This window comes from Orcinus orca, chromosome 1, assembly GCF_937001465.1.
Source record: "Orcinus orca chromosome 1, mOrcOrc1.1, whole genome shotgun sequence".
Taxonomy (NCBI): domain Eukaryota; kingdom Metazoa; phylum Chordata; class Mammalia; order Artiodactyla; family Delphinidae; genus Orcinus; species Orcinus orca.
Genome location: NC_064559.1, coordinates 95,779,435 through 95,806,996, shown reverse-complemented (window position 1 = coordinate 95,806,996; position 27,562 = coordinate 95,779,435). Strand labels below are relative to the sequence as shown.

General features: G+C 52.0%; 3 protein-coding genes across 11 annotated transcripts; all 3 read right to left on the bottom strand.

The window, feature by feature from the left end:
• Positions 1 to 3,612: 3,612 nt before the first annotated feature.
• On the bottom strand, positions 3,613 to 5,064 carry TSTD1 (thiosulfate sulfurtransferase like domain containing 1). 2 transcript variants are annotated; one of them, XM_004284475.4, is made up of 4 exons: positions 4,917 to 5,054; positions 4,586 to 4,708; positions 3,910 to 4,072; positions 3,613 to 3,806 (listed from the first exon to the last, which is right to left on the bottom strand). In XM_004284475.4, the coding sequence occupies exons 1-4, from the start codon at positions 4,990 to 4,992 to the stop codon at positions 3,755 to 3,757; spliced, it is 414 nt and encodes a 137-aa protein (XP_004284523.1). In that variant the 5' UTR covers positions 4,993 to 5,054; the 3' UTR covers positions 3,613 to 3,754. The 2 variants fall into 2 exon arrangements, with proteins under 2 accessions (XP_004284523.1, XP_033270173.1); XM_033414282.2 differs by lacking the exon at positions 4,586 to 4,708 and having other exon boundaries at positions 4,917 to 5,064.
• Positions 5,065 to 5,322: 258 nt separating this feature from the next.
• On the bottom strand, positions 5,323 to 11,180 carry USF1 (upstream transcription factor 1). 4 transcript variants are annotated; one of them, XM_004284419.4, is made up of 11 exons: positions 11,036 to 11,180; positions 8,865 to 8,957; positions 8,442 to 8,491; positions 8,162 to 8,277; positions 7,802 to 7,903; positions 7,367 to 7,562; positions 7,029 to 7,116; positions 6,834 to 6,892; positions 6,593 to 6,687; positions 6,215 to 6,343; positions 5,323 to 6,057 (listed from the first exon to the last, which is right to left on the bottom strand). In XM_004284419.4, exons 2-11 carry the CDS (start codon positions 8,870 to 8,872, stop codon positions 5,968 to 5,970), a joined length of 933 nt encoding a protein of 310 aa, XP_004284467.1. In that variant the 5' UTR covers positions 8,873 to 8,957; positions 11,036 to 11,180; the 3' UTR covers positions 5,323 to 5,967. The 4 variants fall into 4 exon arrangements, with proteins under 4 accessions (XP_004284467.1, XP_049550907.1, XP_049550904.1 ...); XM_049694950.1 differs by having other exon boundaries at positions 5,323 to 6,343; XM_049694947.1 differs by lacking the exon at positions 11,036 to 11,180 and having other exon boundaries at positions 8,865 to 8,959.
• Positions 11,181 to 12,105: 925 nt separating this feature from the next.
• Positions 12,106 to 27,540, bottom strand: ARHGAP30 (Rho GTPase activating protein 30). 5 transcript variants are annotated; one of them, XM_033414251.2, is made up of 13 exons: positions 26,544 to 26,674; positions 25,107 to 25,256; positions 21,448 to 21,550; positions 19,529 to 19,669; positions 18,555 to 18,637; positions 18,277 to 18,384; positions 17,431 to 17,558; positions 16,774 to 16,945; positions 16,591 to 16,694; positions 16,435 to 16,512; positions 15,762 to 16,163; positions 14,557 to 14,822; positions 12,106 to 14,464 (listed from the first exon to the last, which is right to left on the bottom strand). In XM_033414251.2, the coding sequence occupies exons 6-13, from the start codon at positions 18,366 to 18,368 to the stop codon at positions 12,860 to 12,862; spliced, it is 2,847 nt and encodes a 948-aa protein (XP_033270142.1). In that variant the 5' UTR covers positions 18,369 to 18,384; positions 18,555 to 18,637; positions 19,529 to 19,669; positions 21,448 to 21,550; positions 25,107 to 25,256; positions 26,544 to 26,674; the 3' UTR covers positions 12,106 to 12,859. The 5 variants fall into 5 exon arrangements, with proteins under 5 accessions (XP_033270142.1, XP_004284465.1, XP_033270141.1 ...); XM_004284417.4 differs by lacking the exon at positions 25,107 to 25,256 and having other exon boundaries at positions 19,529 to 19,673; positions 26,544 to 27,540; XM_033414250.2 differs by lacking the exon at positions 25,107 to 25,256 and having other exon boundaries at positions 14,728 to 14,822; positions 19,529 to 19,673; positions 26,544 to 27,540.
• Between the last annotated feature and the right edge of the window lie 22 nt (positions 27,541 to 27,562).

Genomic DNA, 27,562 nt, shown 5'->3' with positions numbered 1-27,562 from the left:
GAGCCACTAGGCAACAAGGACCTATTGTAAATTATCAACTCTGACTGATAAGATTAAAATGTTATTTTAAGATTGCGCAGGCAGCGATGTTTCAGAAAGACTGACATTAGAAGATTCTGAAAGTGGGGAGGCCAGTTATGCTCAACAAACACCTACTGAGAACTCAGATCCCAGGCACTGGAGGTGAGGAAATGAAAGCCAGTTTCTTCCTTTGAGGAGTTCACAATCAACTGAGAGAGATAAACGACAAAAAACATAATGTCTAGATATGATGACACAGTCAACACAAACCTACGGTAGATAAAATATGGTGAAAGAGAGGAGTCTGAGGTAGCATGGAAAGAGAGAAGGCAGGGGAAAGACATAGAGCTGGTAAGCTCTAGCTCTGCAGCCTCACCTGCTGAAATAGTTAGCTATGAGGAAAGGGAAAGAGAATGTTAAAGGGCAAGGTAATGGCTTGGCACAGCCTATCAAGATTATGAACCATATAGTCAATGAGGGAGAAAGAGGAATGTTCTCTTAACAATGATCAAGCCAGAGGGCGTGGTCATGTAGTGGGCCAGCCCAGTTTACTTCCAGGATCCTCTCTAACCCTCATCAGCTAAACTGAAGAAAGCAAGTAGTGTAGGTTAGCAGGCCAGGAAGGAAGCTAGAAAACTAGTTTTCTAGTTAGAAGATAGAAAATGGTTGCCTAGAAAGAGATTAGGGATGGAATTGACTGGAAAAGCGCCCTAGAGAAATTTGGGGGATTTTGGTGTTCTGTATCTTGCTTAAGATGCTTGTTACCTGTAAGCATACGATTGTCAAAACTCAATGAACAGAACACTTAAGAACAGTGCATTTTAGGGAATTCCCTGGCGGTGCAGTGGTTGGGACTCTATGCTTCCACTACAAGGGGCATGGGTTCAATCCCTGGTCGGGGAACTAATATCCCACATGCCGTGTGACCAAAAAAAAACACCAAAAAACCAGTGCATTTTATTGTAGGTAAATTATGCCTCAATAAAAAAAGAAATCAAATTACAAAACTTGAGGAGGGAAAAAAGAAAAGTTAAGACTCAAAGAGGGAATGGACTTGAGGATATGGGGAAGGGGGAGAAGCTGTGACAAAGCGAGAGAGAGGCATGGCCATATATACACTACCAAACGTAAGGTAGATAGCTAGTGGGAAGCAGCCGCATAGCACAGGGATATCAGCTCGGTGCTTTGTGACCACCTGGAGGGGTGGGATAGGGAGGGTGGGAGGGAGGGAGACGCAAGAGGGAAGAGATATGGGAACATATGTATATGTATAACTGATTCACTTTGTTAAAAAGCAGAAACTAACACACCATGTAAAGCAATTATACTCCAATAATGATGTAAAAAAAAAAAAAAAAAAGACTCAAGGAAGGAAATTAGATCCCATGAAAAATTTCCCAACTAGTCTGAGAACCAAAGGAATTTGGGTATTTGGGGAAAGAGTAACTGATACCTATTATTTGCCAGACCCTAGACTACACTCTTTCACATATTTCAACTTCATCTCCGATCCAACAATGTCCATCTAAGCTCGGTATTTTAACAGTATTGTGACTATTTCAGGGAGAGAGTGAAATAGGTCTGTGAAAGGAGGTGGAGAGCTCAGACGAATGGAAGATTTTGTACAGTGTGCAGTGTAGACTGTGAGATAAAAGATGTATGAGGGCTGGGTTCAGTCCCCCGAAAGGCAGAAGGGGAAAAGGTGAGAGAAAGGCAAGGAATACAGGAAATGTCTGAAGGAATTTCTCCAGAAACTTGAAAAATCAGAAAATTGGGTCCATCTCTGATTCAACCTTTTCTTCCACAAAAAAAGGAATAAAACTTTTGTAAATCAAATTTAAGAAGTCAAAACTCTGCCATTAAAATATTTAGAAGGGGGGGCTTCCCTGGTGGCGCAGTGGTTGAGAGTCCGCCTGCCGATGCAGGGAACACGGGTTCGTGCCCGGGCCCGGGAAGATCCCACATGCGGCGGAGCGGCCGAGCCCGTGAGCCATGGCCGCTGAGCCTGCGCGTCCGGAGCCTGTGCTCCGCAACGGGAGACGCCACAACAGTGAGAGGCCCGCGTACCGCAAAAAATATATATATATATTTAAAAGGTCTGGAACCATATGCATTAAACCAGCGGTCCCCAACCCCCGGACCACGGACCAATACCGGTCCGTGGCCTGTTAGGAACCAGGCCACACAGCAGGAGGTGAGCGGCAGGCGAGCAAGTGAGTGAAGATCATCTGTATTTACAGCCGCTCCCCGTCACTCGCATCACCGCCTGAGCGCCGCCCCCTGTCAGCATTATGGTGAGTTGCAGAATTATTTCATTATATATTACAATGTAACAATGATAGAAACAAAGTGCACAATAAATGTAATGTGCGTAAATTATCCCAAAATCATCTCAGCCCCGCCCCTGGTCCGTGGAAAAACTGTCTTCCACGAAACCAGTCCCTAGTGCCAAAAAGGTTGGGAACTGCTGCTTTAGCATGAACTATGCTAGAGGGAAGTTACATACCTACTGTATAGTGTTGCATTTTATCTCAGTAAACATGTGCTTTTTCTTTTCTTTTTTTACCAGTTAAATTTTGTTAAATCCACTGTGGGCTCAGAGAACAGTGTTGCTAAAAACTGGGACCTCTTTCTGCTGGCACAGGAGGAACTCCTCATACCTGTAATCTGTGTTTGACACAAGTGTAGGATTTAAGAGTGGCATCCATTCCTTCACGCGACTGCCTGGGAGAGCCCTTTCATTTTCTCAATCCAGTGGCAAAGTCTGAGAGAAGTGAGGTTGGGGCTGGGGACCTGAAGATCTAGAGCAAGCGTGGGCAAACTTTTTCTATAAAGGACTAGATAGTAAAAATGTTAGGCTTCGAAGAACATACAGTCTCTGTTACAACTATTCTGCCATTTTAGCCAGAAGTAGCCATAGACAATATGTAAGCCAATGGTCATGGCAGCAAGACGAAGTGGGGCCATAGTTTGCTGATCTCTGGTCTAGAGCAGTGGTTCTGGCTCCTGACTTCACATCAGAATCATTTGAGGGGCTTGTAAAACCACTAATGCCCAGGTCCCACTGCCGAGACTCCAAATCTGAGATGGGGCCCAAGACTTTTTTTTTTTTTTTAACTACCGGGTGGGGACTTCCCTGGTGGTGCAGTGGTTAAGAATCCACCTGCCAATGCAGGGGACACCGGTTCGAGCCCTGGTCCAGGAAGATCCCACATGCCGCGGAGCTACTAAGCCCATGTGCCACAACTACTGGGCTCACGCGCCTAAATCCCGCGCTCCGCAACAAGAGAAGCCACTGCAGTAAGAAGCCCACGCACCACAACGAAGAGTAGCCCCCACTCGTGGCAACTAGAGAAAAGCCGGCGCGCAGCAGCCAAGACCCAACGCGGCCAATAAATAAATAAACAAACTGCCAGGTGGTTCTGAACTATAGTCTCTCAGCAAACTGCTGGGTGTTTTCATTTTTGTTTTGGTTTTGGTGTGTGAGGGTGCAGGAGCAGATGAATGCTGGAAGAAGAACCTAGGGCTGAAATGAAGTCTAGATGAAGATTAGAACTGTTTTCTGTCCACCTGACAAATTGCTTCCAATACTTTAATGAACTGCTCTTTATTTGTTGCTTTTGGTGCACAGCACTGTAAGAAGTTGCCCAACCCAGCAAGTCAGCCCCTTCATCACTCTTAGTGAAGGAGGCCATGGGTGGGTGGAGGGAGCATTCAATAAGCCACCTTCTACCTAACCTTCCTTCTGGAACCATTCACTATAGGCCCCTTCGTAGTTCCGAGCCCTGTGGAGAGAAAGAGGGGTGAGGGAAGGACAAGCCCAGGAGGCAGTGCCCAGGAGGCAGTCCCCAGTCACGCCCCAGCTAGCAATTCACACCATCCCCATACCCTTTGTATCCAAGGCCCCGGGCCAACTGTGTGGCCTGAAAGCCCCGCCTGCCCTTCTGACAGAAGAAAATGAGGTTCTCATCTTCCAGCTTTGGTTTCTCGGTGGAGTACAAAGCCTTGAAAGCAGCTGGCTCCATCTTCAGGGCAGTTTCCAACTCTGACACTGGCAGGAGGAGTCGAGAGGACAGAATGGAAAGCCGGCAGTTTGGCAACCTCAGGCTCTGAGGCTGGGCCTGGAAGGACTGGTCCTGCGGTCGAACAAATCTCCAGGGGGCCCCAAAACAACACACGGTGACCACCCCCCCCAACCTCAAGGACAAGATACAGCCTACCTGCACAGGAAGTCAGCCACACAACCTTTGAAGGGAAGCCACTTCCCTAGTTTGTGAGGAGCGGGCAAACTCAGGCATTCAGCCTTGGGGAGATCGAGCGTGTACAGAAGCTGGCCTGCCACTTCCATGTCGCCTGTTATCCCCTCAAACTTGAAGGGCCAGTTCCGCGGCCAGGATCCGCCTCCAATCAACCCTTCTTAAGGGAAGTTTGGGGAGCTACCGGAATACTGAAGCCCTGTAACCAGTGCCTTCCCCACACCATCCTAAGTGAGGTCCCATGGGCTGCGACTCTCCTGGACGGCCTCTCTACTCCACCACCAGGGCTTCCCCTCTCAATCCCATACCCGGGATGTTGAGCGCCCCAGGGATGGTGCCAGCTGCCGCCTCCTCCCGAGATCTCACGTCGATGAGCCGGGCCCGGCCCGAGGCCAGGAGCGAACGGAGTTCAGGGAGCAAGACCGTGGGCTCTGAGGCAGGGGGCACGAGAGCCTTGAGGGGAGCAGGACTGCAAGGCCCGGCTGCCGCGGCACCCCCTCACCTGGCCGCGCCCCTACCCGGCGGGGGATGAGCGAGGACGCCTTCCGCCACGCCCCTTTGCGCCTCCCTCCGCGTGCACCTCCACCGGGGGTCTCCACGCGCAGCCTATAGGAGATTCCAGGTCTCCCCTGCAGGTACCTCCAGCCATCGTGCGCGCCGCAAACGCGAGTTTCAGGAATGCGGCCCCGGCCAGCCCCCTGGGCGCCCGCAGCATCTCCCCCGCTCTCCCAGAGCCGGAGCAGGAGCCAAGCCGAGACCGGAACCGGAAGCGAAGGCACCGCCTCTCGCACAGCCCCCTGCAGCACCGGTTCCCAGTGGCCCTAACACACGCCCGCTAGAGAAATCCTCGCGATTGCCGGGCGTGGGCGGGCAACGACACACCGGTCTGGCCCAGGTAGTAGGACTCAGAGTCCAGGAGCAGCACCCCACCCTAACCTTGGCCGAACCCTTACTGGTCAAAGCACAATGTGCCCCCGCCCTCCCGCCCTGGGGCCCGCAAAAGGAGAAAAAACGGAGACAGTTGTGGCTCTTAATATTTTATCTTAAAAAAAAAAAGGAAAGAAAGAAAAGGGGGGGGGAAAAACGTCCCCACAAGGGGGTAAGGCCCCCAGTGGGCCCTGCCTGTTGTTCTCCCTGGCTTCAGAGACTTCTGCATAGGCCTTAGCTGCTTGCCGGCCAATCTCCTCTTCCTGGGGCAGCAGCCACTGCTAAGCATCCTATCCCCACTTCTTGCTGAAGCCTGTTCCCCAGAGTCCTCAGGTGCACATCTGAGCTCCAGGGAAAGGAAGAACCAGTGGAAGCGCCAGTGTCCTGGGGCAAGCCAGAGCTTTGCTTGTCAGCAGACCCTCTGCTGGCACTCTAAGCAAGCACAGGGCAAGCCCCCCAGTTCAGTGTGTCCAGTGTCCAGCATGGAGACAGCACATGCATTGTGCAAGAGGAGCACAAGGGCCCAGGGGCTGCACGGTGGGGTTGGGCGAGGAGGTCAGTACACATCCACGTGTGTGTTTCACACCACTGCAGGCTGCTATATCACAAGGCCTCAGTTCAAAGACACGCCTTCTGAACTCCCCCCAGTCCCATGCCAGAAGTGGGCAGTGAAGGAAAGGGCACGGGGTTAGCCTGTTGCTCCTGGGCTATCTGCAGTTCTCTGAAAGGGGCTGTAGGGCCCAAAGCCTCTGGATCCCCAGAATTAGTTGCTATCACTCTTGATGACGACCTCGACTCCGTGGTGCCTCAACTGAGCTCGTAGCAGCAGATTCTTGTTTTTAAGATCTTCCACCTACCACGGGAAGGAGGCAGTAAGGGAAATAGGTAGAAAAGTTGGCACAGCCAAGTCCCTGAACTTACCGGGACACCCACCAGTGAGGAGGCGGCCCAAGCTGGGTTAGTGGTTAGGGAGGCTGAGGACAGCTATACTGAGGGTGCGGGGGTCTGACCTGCTGTCGAAGCACATCATTGTCCAACTGCAGCTGGTCAAGCCCCTGCAGTTCTTCAGACAACCTGTGGTTACTCTGCCGAAGTTCCTGGATATAATCACAGGCTTTGGATAGAATTCCACCTTTACTCTGTAAGAAAAAGCCAACAAAATGAGGACTAGGACATAAGATACCTGGCTTGCTTTCCAAAAGCATGTTTACATTTTGGACCTCATTTTCCCTTAAGGATGGTGAAATAACATCTCCCAGGGATTCAGGAACTTCAGAGAGAGATAGGAAAAGACTACTGCCATGTGTGCCCACTCTCTACCATTTCTGGAAACAATACCAGGAGACAGAATTCAGGCATCTTGCCCACTACCAGGGTCTTTCCATGACCTGGCCAGACTTGGTGCTCTCCATGGAGCAGTCTGGGATGATCTTGGACAGCTGTACAATCCAGTTGTTAATCTTGTCTCGGCGGCGGCGCTCCACTGTGGGGCAAAGTAGAGGACAAGGTGACTCAGGGAGAACTCACCAAAGGCCCCAGGGTAAAATTACCTAACGTCTCCCCTCAACATCACAGCTATCCCCCAATCCCACCAGAGAGCTCCAAGCTTCAGATGCAGATCATACCTACCTTCATTATGCTGAGCCCTGCGTTTCTCATCCCGAGTTGTCCGGGGAGCTTCTGACTTCCTAGCAACAGAGCCCAGAGTGGCCAGAGTGAAGGGAGGGTCAAAAAATGAGATTGGAGTTTTGGGTGAGGAATTACACCAAATCTGGAAGGAATCAAGACCATTTCTGGTAACTGAAAAGAAACCGGGTTACTCACGGGGAATAAGGGTGGGTCCTGGGGGCAATAGAGCGCTGGCTTCCTCCTTGCAACACTTCTTGTGGTGACATCATCACAAAGAACTGACCTATGAAGATGCACGGTAGGTTCTGTCAGGACATAGGCCTAGGAACCTCACCAAGCTCTAAGGCCAAGGCCTTGGGACCCTCCTCTAAAAAGGACATACTGCCTCCTGCTGGAAGGGCAGCCCCAGACTCACTGCCTGCCCACGTCTTTGTGATCATTTAAGGGATCATGAGTAAAGGCCCACTGCCCACCAGCCATGTCCCACAGCCTATCCTAGCCCCTCCAGCCAGCATCCTCACATAATATCTCACCAGTGCCAGGAGGGGTCGCCTGCCCCAGTAGTGCCTCTGAGCCCTGGGTGGTAACAACAGCTGCTGTACTCCCCGATGTGGTACCCCCTGCCCCATCTCCCACTGCAGTGCTGGGGAAGTAAGTATAGTGCGTCTCAGCAGCTGTCCCCTCTGTGTCAACTGCATCATCACTCGTGAACGCACCCTGGATCACAGCCTGGGAAGGGGAGCAAGAGAACAGAGACAAGTGACAGTTAAATACTTCCCATGAGCTACTCTGCAGCTTCTGTCCCTTGGGAGGAGGGAGGGAGAAACATCCAGAAAGGGAGAGTCTAGTGCTTTGGGTCAAGGCAGCCCTAGATGCTTCCCTATCCCTAGCCACACCTATCCTATTGGTTCCCTTCTTCATGTTACTACTCAGAGCTCTAGTCCCCTCTGCAGCCCATACCCCTGTACCTGGGTCATGGATTGAGTGGCAGGGTAGCCACTGATGGCGCCAGTCCCCTCAGTCTGGCCATCCAGCTGCCCCTCAGACACCTGGATCACCCTGTACATCACCTAGAGGCAGGGAGGAAAGGGGAAGGAGGGGAAGAGGGAACAAGAGAGTAAGTGCTAGGGATTCCAGCGTCCCTCATAAAGCTTCTCTTGGTTAGGGCCCCCAAACAAGAATCCTTCAGAGACCCCCATCCCCTTCCCCCCAAACAGTCCACATCTTCACCTCATCCTCCAAACCAGGTTCTACCCATGACAGGTTCAATTACCTCCCTCAATCCCAACCCCAGGTAACACCTGCAGCCACCTGGCCCCCTCCCTTACCTGGCCCCCATTTTCAGTTCGGAAGACGTACTTGACGTTGGGGTCAGGGAAAGTGGCAGCTGACTGGATGCTGGCGATAGCCACACTGGTTGGGTCCTCCCCAGTTGCCACTGCACCTGAATTAGGAAAAGGACAAGTCTGTGAGTTACTGCTTTTCTCCCTCTGTTGCACTTGCATGTCATTTAAAAGAAGTAGCTTGCACAGGTGATAGGCCCATGGGGTAGGGGGAGAGGCCATGATGGGCTCTTGGTCTCAGCTCAGTTCCGTTTCTCCCACTCACCTTCCTGAATCTGCACTGTCCCCTCTTCCGTTTCAGCTGTTTTCTGCTGCCTGTTTGTGAAGGGACAAGAGGAAGAATAAGGGAAGAAGTGATTTAAAAGCTCACTGGCCCAGTAACATATGGCTCCCAAACTCATTGGCATTCCCAACAGGTGCTAGGTTAGGTTAGAATAACAAGAGCTAGTATTTACTTAGCACTGAGCTAAGCACTTAACAGGCAATATCTTACTCAATACTAAGAACAGCACTATGAGTAGGTAGCACTACTTGCATTTGATAAACTGGAAACCAGATCACACAGCAGGGTGATGTAGCTGGGACCTAAATCTAGGTCTGCCCGACTCCAGAGCCAGTGCTCTTAGCCATTTTGCGTTCTCCCAGGCCTCCCATCTCCCATCCCAGACCCTACCTCTTCTTCACTCACCCCTTCATCTCTCTGTGAGGGGGCACATCCGAGGAATTGGTCCTTCTTTGGAAGTCTTCGTATCTCCTGCCTCACAGGCCTGAGTGCTAAGTCCTGGTAGGAATCAGGGAGTCTAGTGAGTCTAGGAAACTGAAAGCTCCCCTGTTTCTAGAACCTAGGCTCCCTGAAGACACATCCAGGAACATAAACCAGTCATCTGCAGGCGACAATCAGCTTTCTCCATTCTGATACTGAGGGCTGGCTACAGTGATTGAAAAAGCAACTCTACAAAATAGTGCTCCGCGTCTCTCCAATTATCACTCCATCTCCTGATGGAGAGGGAATAATTATACTTCAAGACTGAGAAACAACATATTTCTGGATGGATTATTATTAAAGCTATTACGATCTGCCATGACATGAGGATTAGGAAGGGCCATGTTTAGACCACAGCTATCAAAAAACACAGGGCCGGGCTTCCCTGGTGGCGCAGTGGTTGAGAGTCCGCCTGCCGATGCAGGGGACACGGGTTCGTGCCCCGGTCCGGGAGGATCCCACATGCCGCGGAGCGGCTGGGCCCGTGAGCCATGGCCGCTGGGCCTGCGCGTCCGGAGCCTGTGGTCCGCAACAGGAGAGGCCACAACAGTGAGAGGCCCGCGTACCGCAAAAAAAAAAACAAAAAAACACAGGGCCATGGATGCTGACGCTTCTTCCAGCCTCTCAGGCACATACTGTACGCCGAGAAATTCCCGTTCTCAAATCTAGGAAAGGGAAACCTGAAACCCATTGGAAAAACCTCCGGAACCATAAAGACCAGACTTGGCCCTCGGGCCCCTTTCTACTGACAGGGCTCTTGTTTTGGGGAGTCCAGCTTTATGTCATTCATTAAAGACCCTAAAGCCCAAGTGTATCATCTTCAAGCTGCTACAATTTTATTCACCAAGCCTTCCTGTAGAGCAACACAGTTGCTAAAATGTTGCCATGACAACTCCAAATCAACTGAGCCTCAGCAAAAAGGGGCGAAACTCCAGGTTCGGGGTTCGGAAAGAGACGAGACAATGGGGGAGGAATCCATCTACGAGGTGCCTGCCTTACGACCGTTGACACCCGTGGGGCGGGGGGGGGGCGCGGACTGGGGAGGCGGGCAGGAAAAACAAAGGGCTGAGCAGACAGATGCCTCCAGGAAAAAAACAGCTACATTGTACAAAGCAATAAAATAATCCCGACAGGAAAGGGGTAAGACTTTTGTAAGTTCTCTACCCATAAGGTCCCCCAGACCTTTATCTTCAGCGAATTAGCCATGGAAAGCTTGTATCCAGTGTTAACCAAAAAAAAAAAAAAAAGGAACTGAAAGTGAAACTGTCCGGAGGAAGTAGCGCTGCAAGAAGATCCCAGTCCCTAAGGGAGAAGTAGCACCAGAGTTTCGAGACCACCTACCTCTCCATCCTCAAACCTGCGGAGGAAGTGCCCCTCTGAGGCTTGCAGCGCTGACAGCAGAAGGAAGCAATGAAACAGAGGCCAGGGCACAGGAGGCGTCTCTATGGCCCACAGCTGTCAGACAGAGGCAGCCTCTGAGGACACCCAGCAACGGGATCAGGCTACTTATTCAAATCTTATTTGGACATCCTGAGCATTAGGGGTATGCGACACGGAAAGCGGGCTAGGATGTTGTGGCGTGCACGCTCAGGGAACGAGGGCCCTGCAAGAGCCCTAAGTCTCGACACAAAGGGAAAAAGAATCAAGTTCGCAAAGAAGTCAGGCGCCTAGACCTTGCCTGAGAATGCGGCGTCTCCCTGCAGGCCCACCAACCAGTAGGCGCTCAGCAGCTGAGCGCCGGCCAGGCGCGCGACCAGGAGCCCGCGCGGTGACCTGGCCAGCCCGGCCGGGCTCACCCCCAGCCTCCGCTGATCCGCAGAGGTAGGAAAGGACACCGGGAGCTCAGCGGGTCCCGCAGTGTCCGGCCCATCGGCTCGCGGAGAGCAGCGCGGGAGGGCGGGGACTTGTGCGCCCGGGGGCGGGGAGTGAGTTCGGCCCACAAAAAGGGGAGATAACGAAACAGGCACGGCCCCCTCCCTCAAAACAAAGGCTTCCGCCCCAGGAGTTCCTGAACCTAAAAAACGGAAACAAAATCGAGGCTGCTCTGCCTCGCCGGCGCACCCAGTCTCCAGACTCCCGCCGTGTCCTGCACTCACCGGCCAAGGCAGCTTCAGCCGCCGATCTCCCCCAACCGTGTTCTCCCTCTCCGGACTGGGGTATCTCCAAAGACAGCTGATCATGCGCACTGCCGGCCCGCGCCCATGTTGGTGAGGGGCGGAAGTGTCTCTCTGGACCCGCCCAGCCTACTCAGCCTCTGAGTCGCCCCACTTCCGTTCGCTCCATCTTGATGAGGGCTGGGATGGGGGCGTGTTGTGGGTGTTGCTGGGGCGGGGAAGAAGCAATGCTCAGGGGTCTCGGGAGAATGGCTCTGAAGTCGTAGTCGCTTTCGTCCTAGTCCAAGAACGGGAGAAGGACGACTAACTTGGTGCTACCATTTTTCTGCTGGACAGTGCCTTTTTAGTTCCAGGAGAAGGGAGTGAGAGAGGCCAGCTTAGATCAAGAGAGGGACGTCGGATGGAGGCGCCATCTTTAACAAAGGACATCTTTTTTAAGTTTTCTATTGGAGAAACTCTCTATTGGAGATTAGGACATATCTGGGCATACATAGGATTTGTATTAGCGTTAGCGGTCACCCAAAGACCCCCCAAGGCTTATGGTTTTTGTGAGGCTCAGAGTTTCTGTGAGAGGTATCTTGATTCCCATTCGTTTCAGTCAAGACCTACCCTTAATGGATTTGGAGTAGTGTGGTGTGATAGGAAGAGTTCACACTCTGGAGCCAGACAAACTCGGGTCTCAGATCTAACCTCTGCCACTTCTTAGTTCTGAGACTTTTGGCAACGTTTGACTTAACATTGGTTTCCGCATCTGTAAATGGAGATTACAAATACCAACCTTATAGAATTATTAGGTGGACCAAATAAAATCAAGAGCATAGATTCTGTGCACATAGAATACCTAGCCTTTACTGGCATATAATGAGCATTATGTAAATATAAGTTTCTCTTCCCCATTTCCTGACCACCATGAACCCAGCTCTAGTTTCTAGCTACAGGTCTTCACGACAACAACTGAGGAAGAGCGCCCAAACAATAAAAACAGAAAAACACAACGTTTGGCCAAACGTATCACTCAAGACTTTAATAAGAATAATGAGACACCACACTACTTATGTGTAAAAATACAACGTTTATTCTGAGACATTGCCCCTTGGGACGTGTGGCCCCAGCCTGTCGGGAGCAGTCCCAGGGCCTGAGTGACGCCATTCCCCTTCCCTAAAATAGGAAGTTATTCCAAAGCAGAAAGGAGAGGCCAGAGAGATCTATACAAGACCTCTCTTCCTTGAGATGCAGGGAGGCAGAGGGTGGGGGAGCTGGGAAGGGAGCCAGTCCCTCCAACAAATACTCCACATTCAAAGTTTCCTGCACATTTTCCTCCTAATCTGGAGTTAAGAGGAGCAAGAGGTGTCCCAGGGCCCAAGAGTAGAACAAGGATGGGTAACTCTAAAAGTGTTTGTATGTAATAGGCTCTGATCTGGCCCTGACCCCTGGCTGTACTCTGGACTTCCATGAAGAGAAGTTCATTGCCTAAGAGGGCCGGAACTTGGCTGGAGTTCTGCCTTCATTCTTCACATTGAGAAATCGTTAAGTTTGCCGCCTACTCTTTGTTCCCTTTGGCCAGTGACCCCACTCTCTGGGAACCGGATCTCGGTGACTTTCTCTGGAATCTTGTAAGGGATAAGTGCTTTGTGTCTGAGACAACCTCAGGTAAACGGACCAAGACGTGCCTTCCACAGTCATAAAGAGAAGCTGGAGGGCCAAAACCTATAAAGTTGGGCACTAAAGCTGCTCAGGCTGCCGAAGAGACAGCAGAGAGACCCTGGAGACAGCTACTGTCCCCTGTGCCCTGTGCTCTGGTCCGAATCACAGTCCCTCACCTTTCCCAGAGTTAGCCTGTGTTTCAAATGCATACGATCGGCGCTGGGGCGACTCAACGGGGTCAGGGAGCTGGGGTTCTCTCGGGGGCAGACTAAACCGACTCCGGGGTCCAGACCCTTCTGTGCCTTCAGCTGGGAGCTCCAGGCAGCTAAGGGGCCGAGGACAATAGGCAGAGATCATGCTATAGGGGGAGGTTTTGGGGATGAGGCTGTAGTCCCCAGCCCCAGTACAGGTCTGGGTCCGCCGAACTGCCTGAGCTTCAGTCCTCTGGCGGTCCCGGGCCAGGGCCACAGCAGCATCAAAGGAAAGACTGCCCCCATTCCTCCAAGAGCAGCGGGAGGCTCGGGACCCCCAGGCCCGTTCCCCAGGAGTTCCATCAAGCCGGCCAGGCCTTGGGCATGGGTTTGCTGGTGCCACATGGATCTTGCCACACATTGCACTGGGCATCTTGGCAAACTGTGGTTTGGGGGGCACCACAGGCACAGAGCGGACCTGTTGGACCTGAACCAGGGTGGAAGCCAGGCGCATGCTCACACCACCAGCTGAGCCAAGGGGACTGGGCTGCCCCTCCGGATCCATCTCCTCTGGCCGGGGTGGCTGTGGGGCTGCGTGTTCTGTCTCAGAGGGCTGGGCGTTGCCCTCCTTGGCACTGTCAACCTCCAGGGACTCTACATGTGGCACTTCAGGGAGGGAGCCCTCTTCTACATGGTCACCTCCAGCCCTCTGGTCTCCCTCATCTTCTCCGTCTCCACACTCCCGTTCCTTGCTGACCTTCCCTGCTCCTCCTTCAGCTGCTGCTTCTGGGATTCTGCTATCTTCACCATCTCCTTGGTCTTCTCTTGCCTCTTGGTTCTCCTCCCCCCTCTGCCCTTTGACCTCATCTTCTCTGCCTCCTTCAGCCTCCTGTTTGTGTACAACTTCCCAGCTCTCTTCAGCAATTTGGTTTTCCTGGGCCCCATCCTCTGGGTCCCTCCCGGCTTCTCCCTGGGCTTCATCTCCTTCCTCCTCTTCTTCTCGCTCGGTCTTTCTTTCCTTCCCCTGCTCCCCTCCTGTTTCCTCCACACCCTTAGCTTCCTCTGTACTCTCATCCTCCTGCTGACCTTTGGACTCCTCTCCCTTAGCCTCTGTCTCCTCTCTCTCTTCCCCACATCTTTCGCTCAAACTGTCAATCACCTTTTGGCTTCCCTCAGCCTCCACTCCTTCCTCACTGGCCTCTCCACCCTCCACTCCACTCTCTGGACTCCCCTCAGCCTCCTCCCTGATGTCCCGTCTAATTCCAGGCTCAGCCTCCTTGCCCTCCTCAACTTCCCAGAATACCTGTTCTCCCTCCGCCTGTCCTGGAGCCGCCTGTCTTCCAGACCCTGTTCCCTTTTCCTCTAGACTGCCTGAACCCTCCCAGGTCGGGAGTTTGGGCCCCAGAAGGGGACTTAGGTCATCATAGGCACTCAGGAAGACTTCCTCCCCACTTTCCTCCTCTGCTTCAGGCCCGGAGCCAGGAGAGTCCAGGGAACAGCAGCTGGGGGCCAGGACAAACTGAGCCTCATCCAGAGACAGGTCATCCAGGGGTGGCTCCACAGAGAACTCCTCCACCTGTAAGCACAGCATCGTGGCTCAGGACCAGGTGGCCCTGTCCACCCTCTGGATTCCTGAGCACCCCCAAACCCAGCACAGCGCCTCCTTACCTGAGGCCCAACTCCCAGGAGCTCCTCCAGGTAGCCCATCCCAGGGTCGTCCTCCCCAGGGGAGAAGGCTGCTCCTGCTGGTCCTGCCTTGGCCACCTCCCCATCCACCACCCCCACCCACTCGGGCTCTGAGCTGCTTGAGTCCTCTAGGAAGGAGAAGGAATCCTGCACCTCCTGGGACAGGCAGTCCTCCAGGGCAGGGGTCATGTCCGCTGGGCCTGAGTCAGCCAGGGGACCTGGGGCTGGACTTGCCTCCAACTTCTCATCTGTTGGGAGAAAGGTAGTCCCAGGAATACAAAGGTCAAGACCAGCCCTGACCCTTTCCAATGTGAGTCTTCCTGGCATTGCTACAGTATGGGCCCAACATTCCCAGCATAGATCCTCCATGTGGCCGATCCTCTCAGACCAATATCCCTAACCATTGGCTTAGAGCCACCTTTATTGAGCTCCTACCAGGTGCCAAGCACTGTGCTATACATTTTATAATGCATTATCTTATTTTCTCCATAAAACAACCCTATAATGTAGGGTATTTATCCCCATTTTATATATGAGGAAAGTGAGACTCAGAGAGATTTGTCCACGGTCACACAAACAACGAGTGGCACAGCCAGAATTTGAATCCAAGACTACTTAACTCTGTAGCCCTTATCCTTACCCAGTACCTAGTGCTGCCTCAGTACTTCTCATTATTGACACTTCAGGAACTGGAGTCAGAGCAAAGATCAAATCCCAGCTCTGCCACCTCCTACCAAATTGCTTAACCTAAGCCTCAGTTTCCACTGCTGTAATATAAGGATAAAAACAATACCTGTGTCAACATTATGAGAAAATGAAATGAGCTAATGCCTTCAAAGTCCTTAACAAAGCACATCATAAACTCTCGACAAATGTTAGCTATTAGTATTAATATTATTATTATTACCATCGTCTATGATATAGTCCCACTTTGTACTTAGTAATCCCTGCTGTATATATATGACACAGATCCCCATTCTTGGGTATATCAGTGATCTAAGGCTGCCAGAGATCCTCTCTGCAAGAATTTCACACAACCTGATAATATTACTGGATTCCCCCCGTCTTGAATCCAGGGAGGCAGCTAAAGATAACCTGCCAAAGCCCAGAGCAGATCCCCAGCATCGGAGCCTCAGCCTAGAGTTCTAGTCCCCTCTCCCAGCCCTGGGAAATCCTTGAATCCTCACCTGGGGGACCAGGGCCAAGGCCAGGGCCAGAGCCAGGGCCAGAGGCAGGGCTTGGCCGGGACTGAAGGGTGGGGTACTCAAGACCACGGGCAAACCCGGCCAAGGAGACGTTAGAGATGATGTTCGGGGATATGTTGAGCATAGAACTGATGTGTGGTGGGAGGTTGACATCGTAGGGCTCTGAGATGTGGACGCCAGCACGGCGCTCTGCATGGCTGCTGCCCCCAGCACGGATTGCTGACCGCCCAGGTCGTGGTGTGCCGGGCTCAGAGCTCGTGCCAGCCAGTGCTTCTGCCTCGGGCTCCTGTTCACCCTCTGCTGCTTCCACAGAATCATTTTCCAAGCTCGCCAGCAACAGTGGGCATGGCCGAGGACTGCTACGTCCCACCAGCCCCTCTGGCTCTGTGGAGGAGAGAGAGGTAGGCAACAGCCTCTGCAAGGGGCCTGGACACCTCAGAAAGGCTCCAGAGAGTGCCCCCTGTTTTCTCTAGCCTGGAATACACCAGGCCCATCTTCCCTTAGTCGCTACTGCAAACCTTACAGTCAGCAGGTCAGACGTCACCCCACCAACACCTACTTATGATCCCCCTTCCCTCCCTGGAGGTACAGTCACTAGCCATCACTACCCTCGCCCCACCCCGACACACACACAAGAGTGCACACCTATACTCACCATCACTGACCCCAGCCACAGCACTCAGTGAGTCCATGCTCTTGGCTGGCCGCAGAGTCACCTTATCGGATTTGTCCTCTGCAAGACAGGGATGTGCGTAGAGCCAGGGCCTGGCACACCCTCAGCAGAGCTCCCCCTACATCTCCCCAGACTTACCCCTGTCCTCAGCTCCCCGTGGAAGTTTACGCTTGGTCTCATGGCCAGAGCGACCCAGATTGAAGATAGATCTCCACTTCCTGACTTTCAAAGACCCCTTCCTCCTGGAGGGGATGGAGAAATCACTGCAGTTGGAGCCTGGTGGCCAGTGCAGGGGAGGAGGGCCCAGGAAGAAGGCCTTACTTGTGCTCTGCAATCTCTATGATAGTGTGATAAGGCCGCATCTGTGGGGGTCCATCACCAGACTGCAGGATGCTAGGCAGGTGGTAGGGCAGGGATCGGGGCATAAGGTCCTCGGGGCTGCCTGACACCCGGACCCCTGGAAGTGATCGCCATCCACTTTCCACCTCACCACCTAGGAAAAGAAGAGGAATCGGCCAGCCAGGAACAGAGAGAGGGCTTTGGGTACGGAGCTCCTCACTGCACCCTCCCACTCACCAACTACCATGCTAGGGATATACCTGGAGGCAGACCCTCTGTGTCTAGCTCCTCAAGAGGGAGTCCTCAGGGACAAAGGGGGCCAGGAGATCCCAGGACATTGGCCCAGTGGGCCGGGGGTGGGAATGATCCTTCACTAGCCTCGAGAACCAGGATGGATGGTGATTAAGAGGCCAAGTTATGCCCTGGACGGAGAGCAGAAGAGGCCTACTCAAGTCCTGACGGCACCATTCTCTCTGCAGGGTCTTCTCCACGTGACCATAAGCAACAATACTTTATGAGACTCAGTTCTGTCATCCACGAAGCAGGGAAACTGAACTAGATGATCTTGGAGGCTCTCTATAACTCTGACATGACTCCCAGACAGAGAATGGTGATTTGGTGAGTTGGAAGGGCACTGACCAGAGAGAGCAGCACCCTCAAAGAGCTGGTCCACATGTGTGAGGATGAACTCGACGACAATGGACTGCACCCGCACCTCCATGAAGGCTGCTGTCCCATTGAAGCCTGAGGCCTCTATGTCCTTAGACCTGTGGAGGTGTGGAGTTATTCTCCCCCAGCCCCACCACACTTCCCCATTCGCATTCTCCCTAAAAAGTTCTTACACCCTTTCCCCTGAATGCCATTAACCCCATCTCCACCTCTTAATCTACATGCATGATTCAAGTCTCAAATGGCCACTTCCTCCAGGAAGCCTTCTTGGACACCCTCCTCAGGATTAATCTCTACCTCCTCTGCAGGGCGCCTTGTGTATAACGAATCTCAGGACTTCTCATAGTCTGCCTTGCACCACAGGGAGTGACGTGCAACCCACTTCTCCAAGACATTTGCTCAACAAACGTTTGACAAGGATCCCCCCAACCCCTTCCTGCTCCAGTCCCTGAGCTAAGTGATGCAGTGTAAGAAAACACAAAGGTCTGGGAATTCCCTGGCAGTCCAGTGGTTAGGACTCTGTCCTTCCACTGCAGGGGGCACGGGTTCGATCTTTGGTCAGGGAACTAAGATCCCGCATGCCCCTCAGTGTGGACAAAAAAGAAAAAGAAAACACAAAGGCCCTGTCCTTAGGGACTTTACTCAAGCTCAGAGAAGGGGCTCACGTGGGTGAGCTCCATCGCACTCAATGTGATCCTGAAACTTCCTGTTCTCACTGGGTGAGACCCCTCTCCAGTGCACCCACACAGCCACACCCCCTCCTCGAGCAGCTTCCCAGGGGCTAGGCTCTGCCAGGATCCCCACACATGCACCCACCTCAGCAGGTTGGGGGCCCACACGATGGCCAGGTTGCGGGCGTGCATGTTGGTCTGGGCACTCAATGAGGCCATGTGCACCAGGTGCCGCATGAGGAACTCCAGGGTCCTGCAGAAAGGGGGCGTTGTGGGGTAGAGCTCACAAAGGCAGCGCTCAGGCAGAGGCAGGATTGAGGGGTGGTGCAAGAAGAGAAGTGAGCAGTCAAGGCCCCAGGTGGACAAAGAGCCTGGGCTGAGCGGGGGGAGTCGGGACTCTGGGTGGCGAGGAGGCCCACACACCTGTAGTTTGGGACAGGGAGTTCTCGAAGCACCTCTAGGATCTTGACCAAGCGCTCAGGTTCCAGTTGCACTGCCACAGCCTCCTGGTTGAAATCAAGGAGCAGGAGTCACTGACCCAGCGCTTCCCCTGCTTCCTCCCCAGAGTTCTGAGCCAAACTCTCAGAAACAGCCTGTGCTGTACCCCACTCCATCCCCCAGGTTGAATCTTCAAAGCACACTGACGTAGAATCTGGGTGCCCCGGGACCTGCAGATGAATCTTGGCTATGCCACTTACTAGCTTTGTGACCTTGAGCAACTCACAGCCACTCTCTGCCTTAGCGTCCTCATCAGTAGTGCTCTGGTTCTGGAACACATCAGGTTCCACCCTGTGGGCGCCCCAGGGGCCACGGAGTTGATTTCAAGGTGTCCAGGAAGGCCCATGCCCACCCCTTCTGGCCTGTATGGGCTGAATGTCATGCCCTGGTATTCAGGATCTCTAAATGATGTCATGCTCAATAAAATGCAACTTAACTTAGAAGTGTTACTCAATTCAAGAGAGCACTTTTGTCATGTATTTTCTTATTCAAACGATGTTCAGCACACGATCGCAGTTCATGGAAGGGCACGCTTGAAAAACAATTGACTTCCTAAAAGGGTTCTCATTCTCTTAAATGTAGGGAAGCTCCGGTCTAGGTGATTTCCAAGGGCTTTCCAGCTTCTGCTCTCTCTCTGACCTCTACTCTCTCCCAGTCTCACCCTGCACGGTGTGCAGTTTGCAGGGAAAGGAGAGACAATGAAGAGCAGAGGGACAGGGGAGAGCAGAGGTAGCAGAGCTAGGAGATTTGTAAGGGACGGGGCTTTTCATTTTCATGTGGTCTCTGTCACGCAGGATCCCTAGGACTCGGTCTGGCATTGGACACATCTGGGATGTCAAAACCACAGAGGTCACCCTCAGCCTTCTCTTCTCCCCCCACCCCGCTGTCACTCAACTCACAGCAAACTTGTCATAGAGCCGGTAAGTGAGCAGGGGGTCTGGCAGCTCTCTGAAATAGGCCTTGCACAGGGAGGAGACGCAGTGAATGTCCTGAAGGTAAACATCTCGCCGCAGGTCTGGCTTCCGCTCAGCCTCAAACTCCTGCCTGGGGAGGTGCAGAGTGGTCAGGAGTGGTGACAGTCTGAGGAAATGTAGGGACCCTCACCTACAGTAAATCTATGATTTGAGGGACCCTCACCTAGGCAGAGCTGTAGAGATGAGCTCCAGGCAGGGTCGAGGGTCAACACGTATGAATCTTGGAAGGAAGAGGTTGGGGCGTGTATATACGTGAGGCAGCAAGTATAAGGCGTTGTATCTGTCAACGTGCAGAGTGGATGTTGAGATGGGTAAGTGGATAGGTAAATGGGTCTACGCATGAACAGGAGTACATATCAGGATGTAGAGTTGGTGTGAGTAGCAATGTAGGGGTATGTAGGAGTCGGTAGAAGTGGGGGGATGAGCCTAAATGTGTGTTTCTGGGTATGTGTAAGGATGGAGGAGTGTAACTTTCAGAAGGAAACATAAGTGTAAATCTTCAGGACCTTGGATTAGGCAACAGTTCCTTGGATATGACACCAAAAGCACACGCAACCAAAGAAAAAAATAGATAAATTTGACATCAAAATTACAAACTGTTGTGTACCAAAAGATGCTATCAAGGAAATGAAGACAACGCACAGAATGGGAGAACATATTTGCAAATCATAGATTTAATAAGTGTCTGATATCCAGAATACATAAAGGACTCTTACAACTCAAAAGACACAAATAACCTAATTATTAAATGAGCAAAGATTTGAATAGACATTTCTCCAAAGATACACAAATGGCTAATAAGCACACAGATGGTGTTCGACATAATTAGGTATCAGGGAAATGCAAATATAGATGAAATATCACCTCATACACATTAGGGTGGTTATAATCAAAAAGACACACAGTAACAAGTGTTGGCTGGGATGTGGAGAAATTGGAACCCTCACACATTGCTGGTAGGAATGTAAAATGATGCAACTGCTATAGAAAACAGTTTGGACATAGAGTTACCGTACGACTCAGAAGTTCCACTCTTAGGTATATACTCAAGAGAACTGAAACCATATGTCCACACAAGTACTTGTACACAAATGTTTATAGCAGCATTAATCACAACAGCCGAAAGGTGGAAACAACCCAAGTAGCCGTCAACGGATGAATGGGTAAACAAATGTGATAACGCCACACAATGGAATACTATTCAGCCCTAAGAAGAAGTGAAGTACTGGTACATGCAACAATATGCATGAACCCTGAAAACATGCTAAGTAAAAAAAGCCAGACACAGAAATGTACAATTATAAGATTCCACTTATGTGACACGTCCAGAATAGGCAACTCCATAGAGACAGAAAGTAGACTAGCGGTTGCCAGAGGCTGGGGGAGGAGGGCAATGTGGAATGATGCTAATGGGTATAGGGTTTCTTTTGGGGTTGATGAAATGCTCTGGAATTAGACAGCGCTGGTTGCACAACCTTGTAAATGTACTAAAAACCACTGAATTATACATTTTTTTGAATTACACATTTTTAAATGGTGAATTTTATAGCATGTGAATTGTATCTAAATTTGTTTTTAAAGCTGGGTGGGTGCATGTGGGAGGGGAGGGGTGTGTGTGTGTGTGTGTGTGTGTGCATGTGTGTGTGTGTACATTCGTGTGCGCACACACATGCGTGTGTGCAGGCTAGCCTGTGGGGAGTGCGGGGCATGGTGTCAACCTTTCCCGAGGAGACTAGAGCTCCTCCCTTGGACAGTATCTATCATCTATCTTCTCCCCACATCCCCTCACCCCTGTGATTCCTGGCCTCCTGGCCACAGAGCTCTCCCCTCACTGCCTGACTCACCGGAGCTTCTGGATGTTGGAAGAGACCCCTGAGAGGCGGTAGATCCCATCCACCACTCCATACTCCTCCACAAACTCTGCACAGCTCCTTAGCACCTGGGGCACTGGGAACACAGATGGGGCAGAGAAAGAGAAATCAGAAGGTCTGGGAGGTCAGAGACTACAGGGGGTCTGAGAAATGGATGCATCAGGGAAGGGGGCTTGGGGAGACTGAAGAAAGTTCGTGGAATAAAAACTTGTCAGGGGGCTTCCCTGGTGGCACAGTGGTTGAGAGTCCGCCTGCCGATGCAGGGGACACAGGTTCGTGCCCCGGTCCGGGAAGATCCCACACGCCACGGAGTGGCTAGGCCCGTGAGCCATGGCCGCTGAGCCTGCACGCCCGGAGCCTGTGCTCCGCAACGAGAGAGGCCACAACAGTGAGAGGCCCGCGTACCGCAACAAAAAAAAAAAAAAAAAAAAAAACTTGTCAGAAAGATTCTTGCAGGACATCAGCTCCAGCCTGCCAACCCGTTACAATCTCTCTGCCCATTGGGCCTAGAGTCTCGGCATAAACTCCCCCAGTAAGGGGGAGCTCACTGCCTCTCCAGACTGCCTATTCCTGTTAGAAAGTTCTGCCTTTGTTGACCTGAAATTCTCTCTCTCTGTAATTACTAGTTGCTATTACAGAAATTTTTAAGGGACAGCAATGTGATTGGAAGAGGACTCAGGGTGAAGGACTGGTCTTGAAAGTGCGTTTACATAACACCCTACATAAGATAAAGGAACATTAGCTCTTGCAACCAAAATGGAACAGAGCTGATGGGCATTATTGTGAAGCACCTCCTCTGGTTAGTGAATGCATGGATCTTAGATCTGCCATAGGAAGGTACGTGAAGTTGCAACAGACCTTCAGACAGGTCAATTCAGGAGAGAACCACCGATATGCCAAGCCCTGTGCATTAGACATGAAAACTGAGGATCAGAGAAGTAATGAGTGTGCAGTATCATCCAGCTAGAGCCAGGATTCAAATCCAAGAGTGCAAAACGCTGTATTCTCTCTCCCTTCTTCGGAGCCCTTCCCAGTTACTAGACCGTAAGCTCCTTAAGGACAAGATCTAAGTGTGACCCATCCTGCCATTCCTCACCTTATCTGTCATGGTGTCTCAGTCATGGGAAATCCTCAGAAACCATGTGTTGAATTCATCTCCACAAGGCCACATAGTTACCTCTCTAAAGCACTTCCATGCTTTACTTTTTTTTTTTTAAGCACCTCCATGCTTTAAACCCTTTGCTACATACACACTCTGCTCCACCCCAATCTTCAATGCGTAGCTTACAAACACAGAATAAAATAGAAACTCCTCAACCTGGTATACTGTATGAGACCTTTCACAAACCAGGTCCAGCTGCCATTCCAGCCTTAGCTCCAGCCAGCTCCCCCAATAAATCCTATGATCCAGCACTTTCCTACCCCCTGAACAAGCCTTGGTACTATCACTCATGTTTTCCCTTGCCTGGAAATGCCCTCCTCTCTGTGTCTGCCTGGTGAGCCCCTGTGCATTCCTCAAAACACACTTCAGACATCACTTCCAATTCTGAACCCTTTGCTTACATCCGTATTACACTTACCAAGGTCCTTTGTTTATATCTGTCCATAGCACTTATTGTACTTTGTTATGATTGGTATATTTTGTATCTATACCTTCTGACAAGTAGTAACATCCTCCCCAGCGTCTAGCACAGTGTTGAAACAGAGCAGGCGCTCAACAGATGTTTATTAAATTACTCAATGAATTAGTCAATGAATTGGAGCTTTAATAGAGAATATTGCCTAAGACAAAACATTGAGTCCAATTAACTGAGACTCACCAGAGAAATTCCTGTCATGTGTTAGTGTCAGAAAAAGCTGTGCTTCTCCTAAGCCACCTATTCTTTTCTTATGAGCTTTATGAATTTCATACCTGATTACGTTTACCTCTTTAACTACCAGGAAGCTCAGAGCCCACATCTTGGAACCATATAGAACCACCTGAAATGCATTTCTAGGTACTGAGTTTACCCCTCCTGTTTTCCCTTCAACTCAATTCCTTCAGTCATTTATTCTTTTTGTAAAGTTTTGGGTTTTGGAAGTCATCCATCTCAAGCTGTTTGTGGAATTAAGTAAGTTAGAAATACAGACTGAAGAAAATCAATAAATCCATCAAACACTATTTTAAACCCTCTTTATGTGACCCGGAGTCCACACCCTTTACCCTCCTGCACCCCAGAGCCAGGATTTGGGTGAGACAAGGACAGCATCAAGGCTGCAAAATTTAAGCACTCACTCTTAGGGTTGTGCAAGTGTCAACTGTGCACATGCACGATCTTGAGAGTGAATGCCTCCTTAAGGAGGAAGCACCTAGAGCTTCACTTGCCTGGCCCTGAGAGTGAGAGTTTCCTTACATTTTGCACCCTAGTCACCTCTCTTGCCTCACCTTGGTCCAGGCTCTACAGTTCACCATCCATCCCTTCAGGACCTCTGCCCATTTGCCAGGGCCCCCTGACCTCAGGTTCCCAGCACTGAATGCAGAGATGAGGCAGACCCTCCTGGTTCAAGCTGTTTCTCTACTCTTGGGTGAATAATGCTACCCCAACTCTTCCGGCCATCGCTCTGTTGACTCATAAATAGTCGGCTGTCACCTAAACCCCAGGTTGTTTTCACAGTAACTGCAATCAGTCCAGGTCTTCTCCATCCCATCCTTCTCTGTTGATTTTGAGTCTCCACGGGAGGCCTTTGAAGAAGGCATACCTTTTTTTTTTTTTTTTTGCGGTACGCTGGCCTCTCACTATTGTGGCCTCTCCCATTGCCAGGCTCCGGACGCGCAGGCCCACGGGCCTAGCCGCTCCGCAGCACGTGGGATCTTCCCGGACCAGGGCACGAACCTGTGTCCCCTGCATCGGCAGGCGGAATCTCAACCACTGTGCCACCAGGGAAGCCAGAAGGCATACCTTTAAAGAAGGCATTCGAGAGCCTAAGGAGTCAGAGCCACAGAGGAAATGGGTCAAGGAGATGGGGGAAGAGATAAGAGGATCAGAGGGATGGAGGAGTCAAGGAGACAGAGATAAGAGAAATGGGGTCAGAGATAAAAGTTAGAGACATAGTTGGGGTGGTAGAGTCAAAGGGTGGGTCAGGGAGGAGGGCCTGAAGCTTAGGAAACGGGAGAATCAGAAACCTGAACGAGATCTCAAAGAGATAAATACTAGGAAAAAGGAAGAACTCAATTGATATAAGGGCTCGGGAAGGAAGAGACCCACCTAGGGCAAAGAGCTGAGAGAGGGTGCTGAGATGGAGCGAAGCTGCAAGGATGGGGGAAACCAGGATAATCAGGGAGGATGAGTTAACCACAAACACAGCTGTCCTGGCCTGGGCTTTCATTTCTGCTGGATCTTGGCTTAAAGAGAGAAGCCATCACTGGCCTCTCTCTGTCCTTCCACTTTCCACCTGTCTATGCTGGGAGGAGCTGGGAGAAGGGGAGAAGGCTGCCACTGCTGCTCTGGTGCCCAAGATACCCCTCCCCTCTTGGACTCAGGTGAGGTTCTTGTGAAGGGCAGGAGGGGCTTCTCTCTCTCTCTCTCTGGGATTCACTAGGATCAGCACCCAGCAACCAGATGCCTATCCCTTCCAGAGAACATGCCCCTCACCTTCCGGGAATGCTGACAGAGGCCAGGAAGGGATACAGGAGTGGGATCTGGGCTGGCTGTGAGTTCAGTGTTTCAACAGGAGGTTGGCAGGGGGTCCACAGGGAAGGACAGCGCCAGGATGAGGATGCTGAACTGAGGGTTTGCAGAGAACTGGAAGAACATCAGCCCCAATTAAATCATGTGGCCCTCACCCAAGAGCCATCATTCTCAAGAGGCATCCCTTGTAAAGGAGTCAACCCCACACTGGCGGCTGGGCTGTGCCCTGTTAGAAAAGAAAGAAAGGCACAGAGAAGCCACTTCGGCTGTTTAACACCCTTCCTTGGGGCCTGGGCTTTCCCTTAACTGAGGCCAGTGGGATGGGGGCCTCTGGGGGAGGAGAAAAGGGGAAGGAGGTGTCTGGGGACACAGGGGCGGGGCTAAGAGCAGGAAATGAGCTGGGAACCACCATCACCCTCCCTCCACTGCAGGCACACGGAGCAGCAGCCCAGAGCAGAGAACAAAGAGGAAATGACAGATTGGGGTGGAGGGGGGGAGAAATCATGCCCTTCTTTGGGAGGAGGTCGAAGTACCAAAAAACAAGCTGGGCTGGGCCGTCAGGATACCTGTGTTCAATTCCAAATCAAATCAAGAAATGTTTCTGAGTGTCTACTGCACACCAAGCACAGTGGGGAGCCAATGTTGTCCCTGGTCCTGCTCGTTTCCAAGCGTCCTCCAAGGTAACTCAGGGAGGATGCTTTCCACAGACAGTCCTCACCCCCAACCTCCTTTGTACCCTCTACCCCCATCTTCACACCAGGCCTCAGGCCATCTCTCTTACTGTTCTGGTGTTCCCATTTTAGCAGCTTCTCCCCTCACCTTCCACTTTGAACCTGTTTCTCCTTTGCACAGAGAAAACCGGAGAATCAGAGAGACTGGGGGAGGGGACCGTCCCCACCCTGCATCTTCACCTGTGGCCCAGCAAGGCTGCAGAGGGATCAGAGCCCCATAACCTCGTCTCCTCCAACCAGGAAACACCCATCCTCCCCATGTACCATCCGCAGGCTCTCCAGGGGCCCTTCTCCTGTCTTTTTTCATTCAGACCTAAGGACCATCCATGCCCCTTCAGCCACTCATCTCCTGACCCTGTCCCTTCAGCCTTCCTCTCCTGTCCCCCAGCTGTCATCTCCTCACCTCTGCTTCTTCTACCTCTCCTGGGTCTCCAGTCTCTCCCTCCTCTCCTCTCAGTGCTCCCTCGGTGCCCCCATTCTCATCACCAGTCTCTTCACCCCCAGGCAGTCACTGAGCCACATTTCCTGCCCTGCCTGGGGGTGACCCCAAGCCACTGCCCATTCTCCATGAGCTCCTGGAAGCTGCTTCTGTACCCTCAGCCTAGATCAGGCTGGAGAAGCTGCACGCCTCCCCCTCCGCCCAACAGCAGCTCCGGGCTGGCCTCCTTACCCTCCTGGCCTGAGTGCTGAAGGTGCTCCTGCAGGTCGCACCCAAACACCCGCTCCTTCGAGCTGCCCTTCTTCTTCCCTTTCTGCCGAGACTTCATGGCCGGAGCCCCAGGGCTCTGGCCCAGCCACCTCTGTCCCCTAAGACCTTTGCCCTACTAGTCCCCCATGGGATCCCAAGCCAGCCTCTGGGCTTGGCCTGGCCCCAGAGGGGCAGGGCTCAGAACTGGGGGTGGAGGGTGGCCTGGGCAACGGGCAGCAGCTCCTGCCTCTGGGGCCCCGGCCACACGGAAGTGGCTGTGGAAGAGGAAGCTGCCAGGACCCCGGCAAGAAGTTGTGTCTCGTGGCCGGGCCTGGCACTCGCCCTTCTCGCCCTGCTCAGCCCTGGGGGGCAGGAAGCTGTGCAGCTCCTTAAACCCGCTTCCTGTTAGAGCATCTTTGCAACCACAGAGCTGGGGTGGGGGAGGTAGCTGACATTCACATCCTCACCCATTGCTGGGCCTCCACTCATTGGTCAACAGGAGGTGATGTCAGAGCCCTGGGGTGGGTGGTAGCGCCTGGGGTGTGAGCAGGTGACTGACACCCTCGGAGACCAGAATTCTGGGGTCTGAGGTGGAGACCCGAGACTTGCCTAGGAGCAGAGCAACACAGGGCTGTGCAAGGCATACCCAGGAGGGAGGACGGCCAGGCTTTGGCCCTGACCGGCCTGTAGTCTCAGTCAAGTCACATTACTTTACTGAGCCTCAGTTTCAACACATATAAAAAACTGAAGAGAGTGGACTAGATGATCTTTAAATCTTTCCAACTCTAACATTCTGTGGAACTCATTTGAATTTTGGGTTCTTTGACTGTAAAAAGTTTACACTGTTGTCTACTTTCCAGGCCTGTTGTAGTGAGACTCCAATACAATACAGGATATAAAATACTGACAGCTAAGGCACTGCCTATCCTGGAAGGGCTTATAGTTCCACTGTCCGACCTCGACTCTCAGAGACGGCTGAAGGTCTTGTGGAGGCCGCTTCT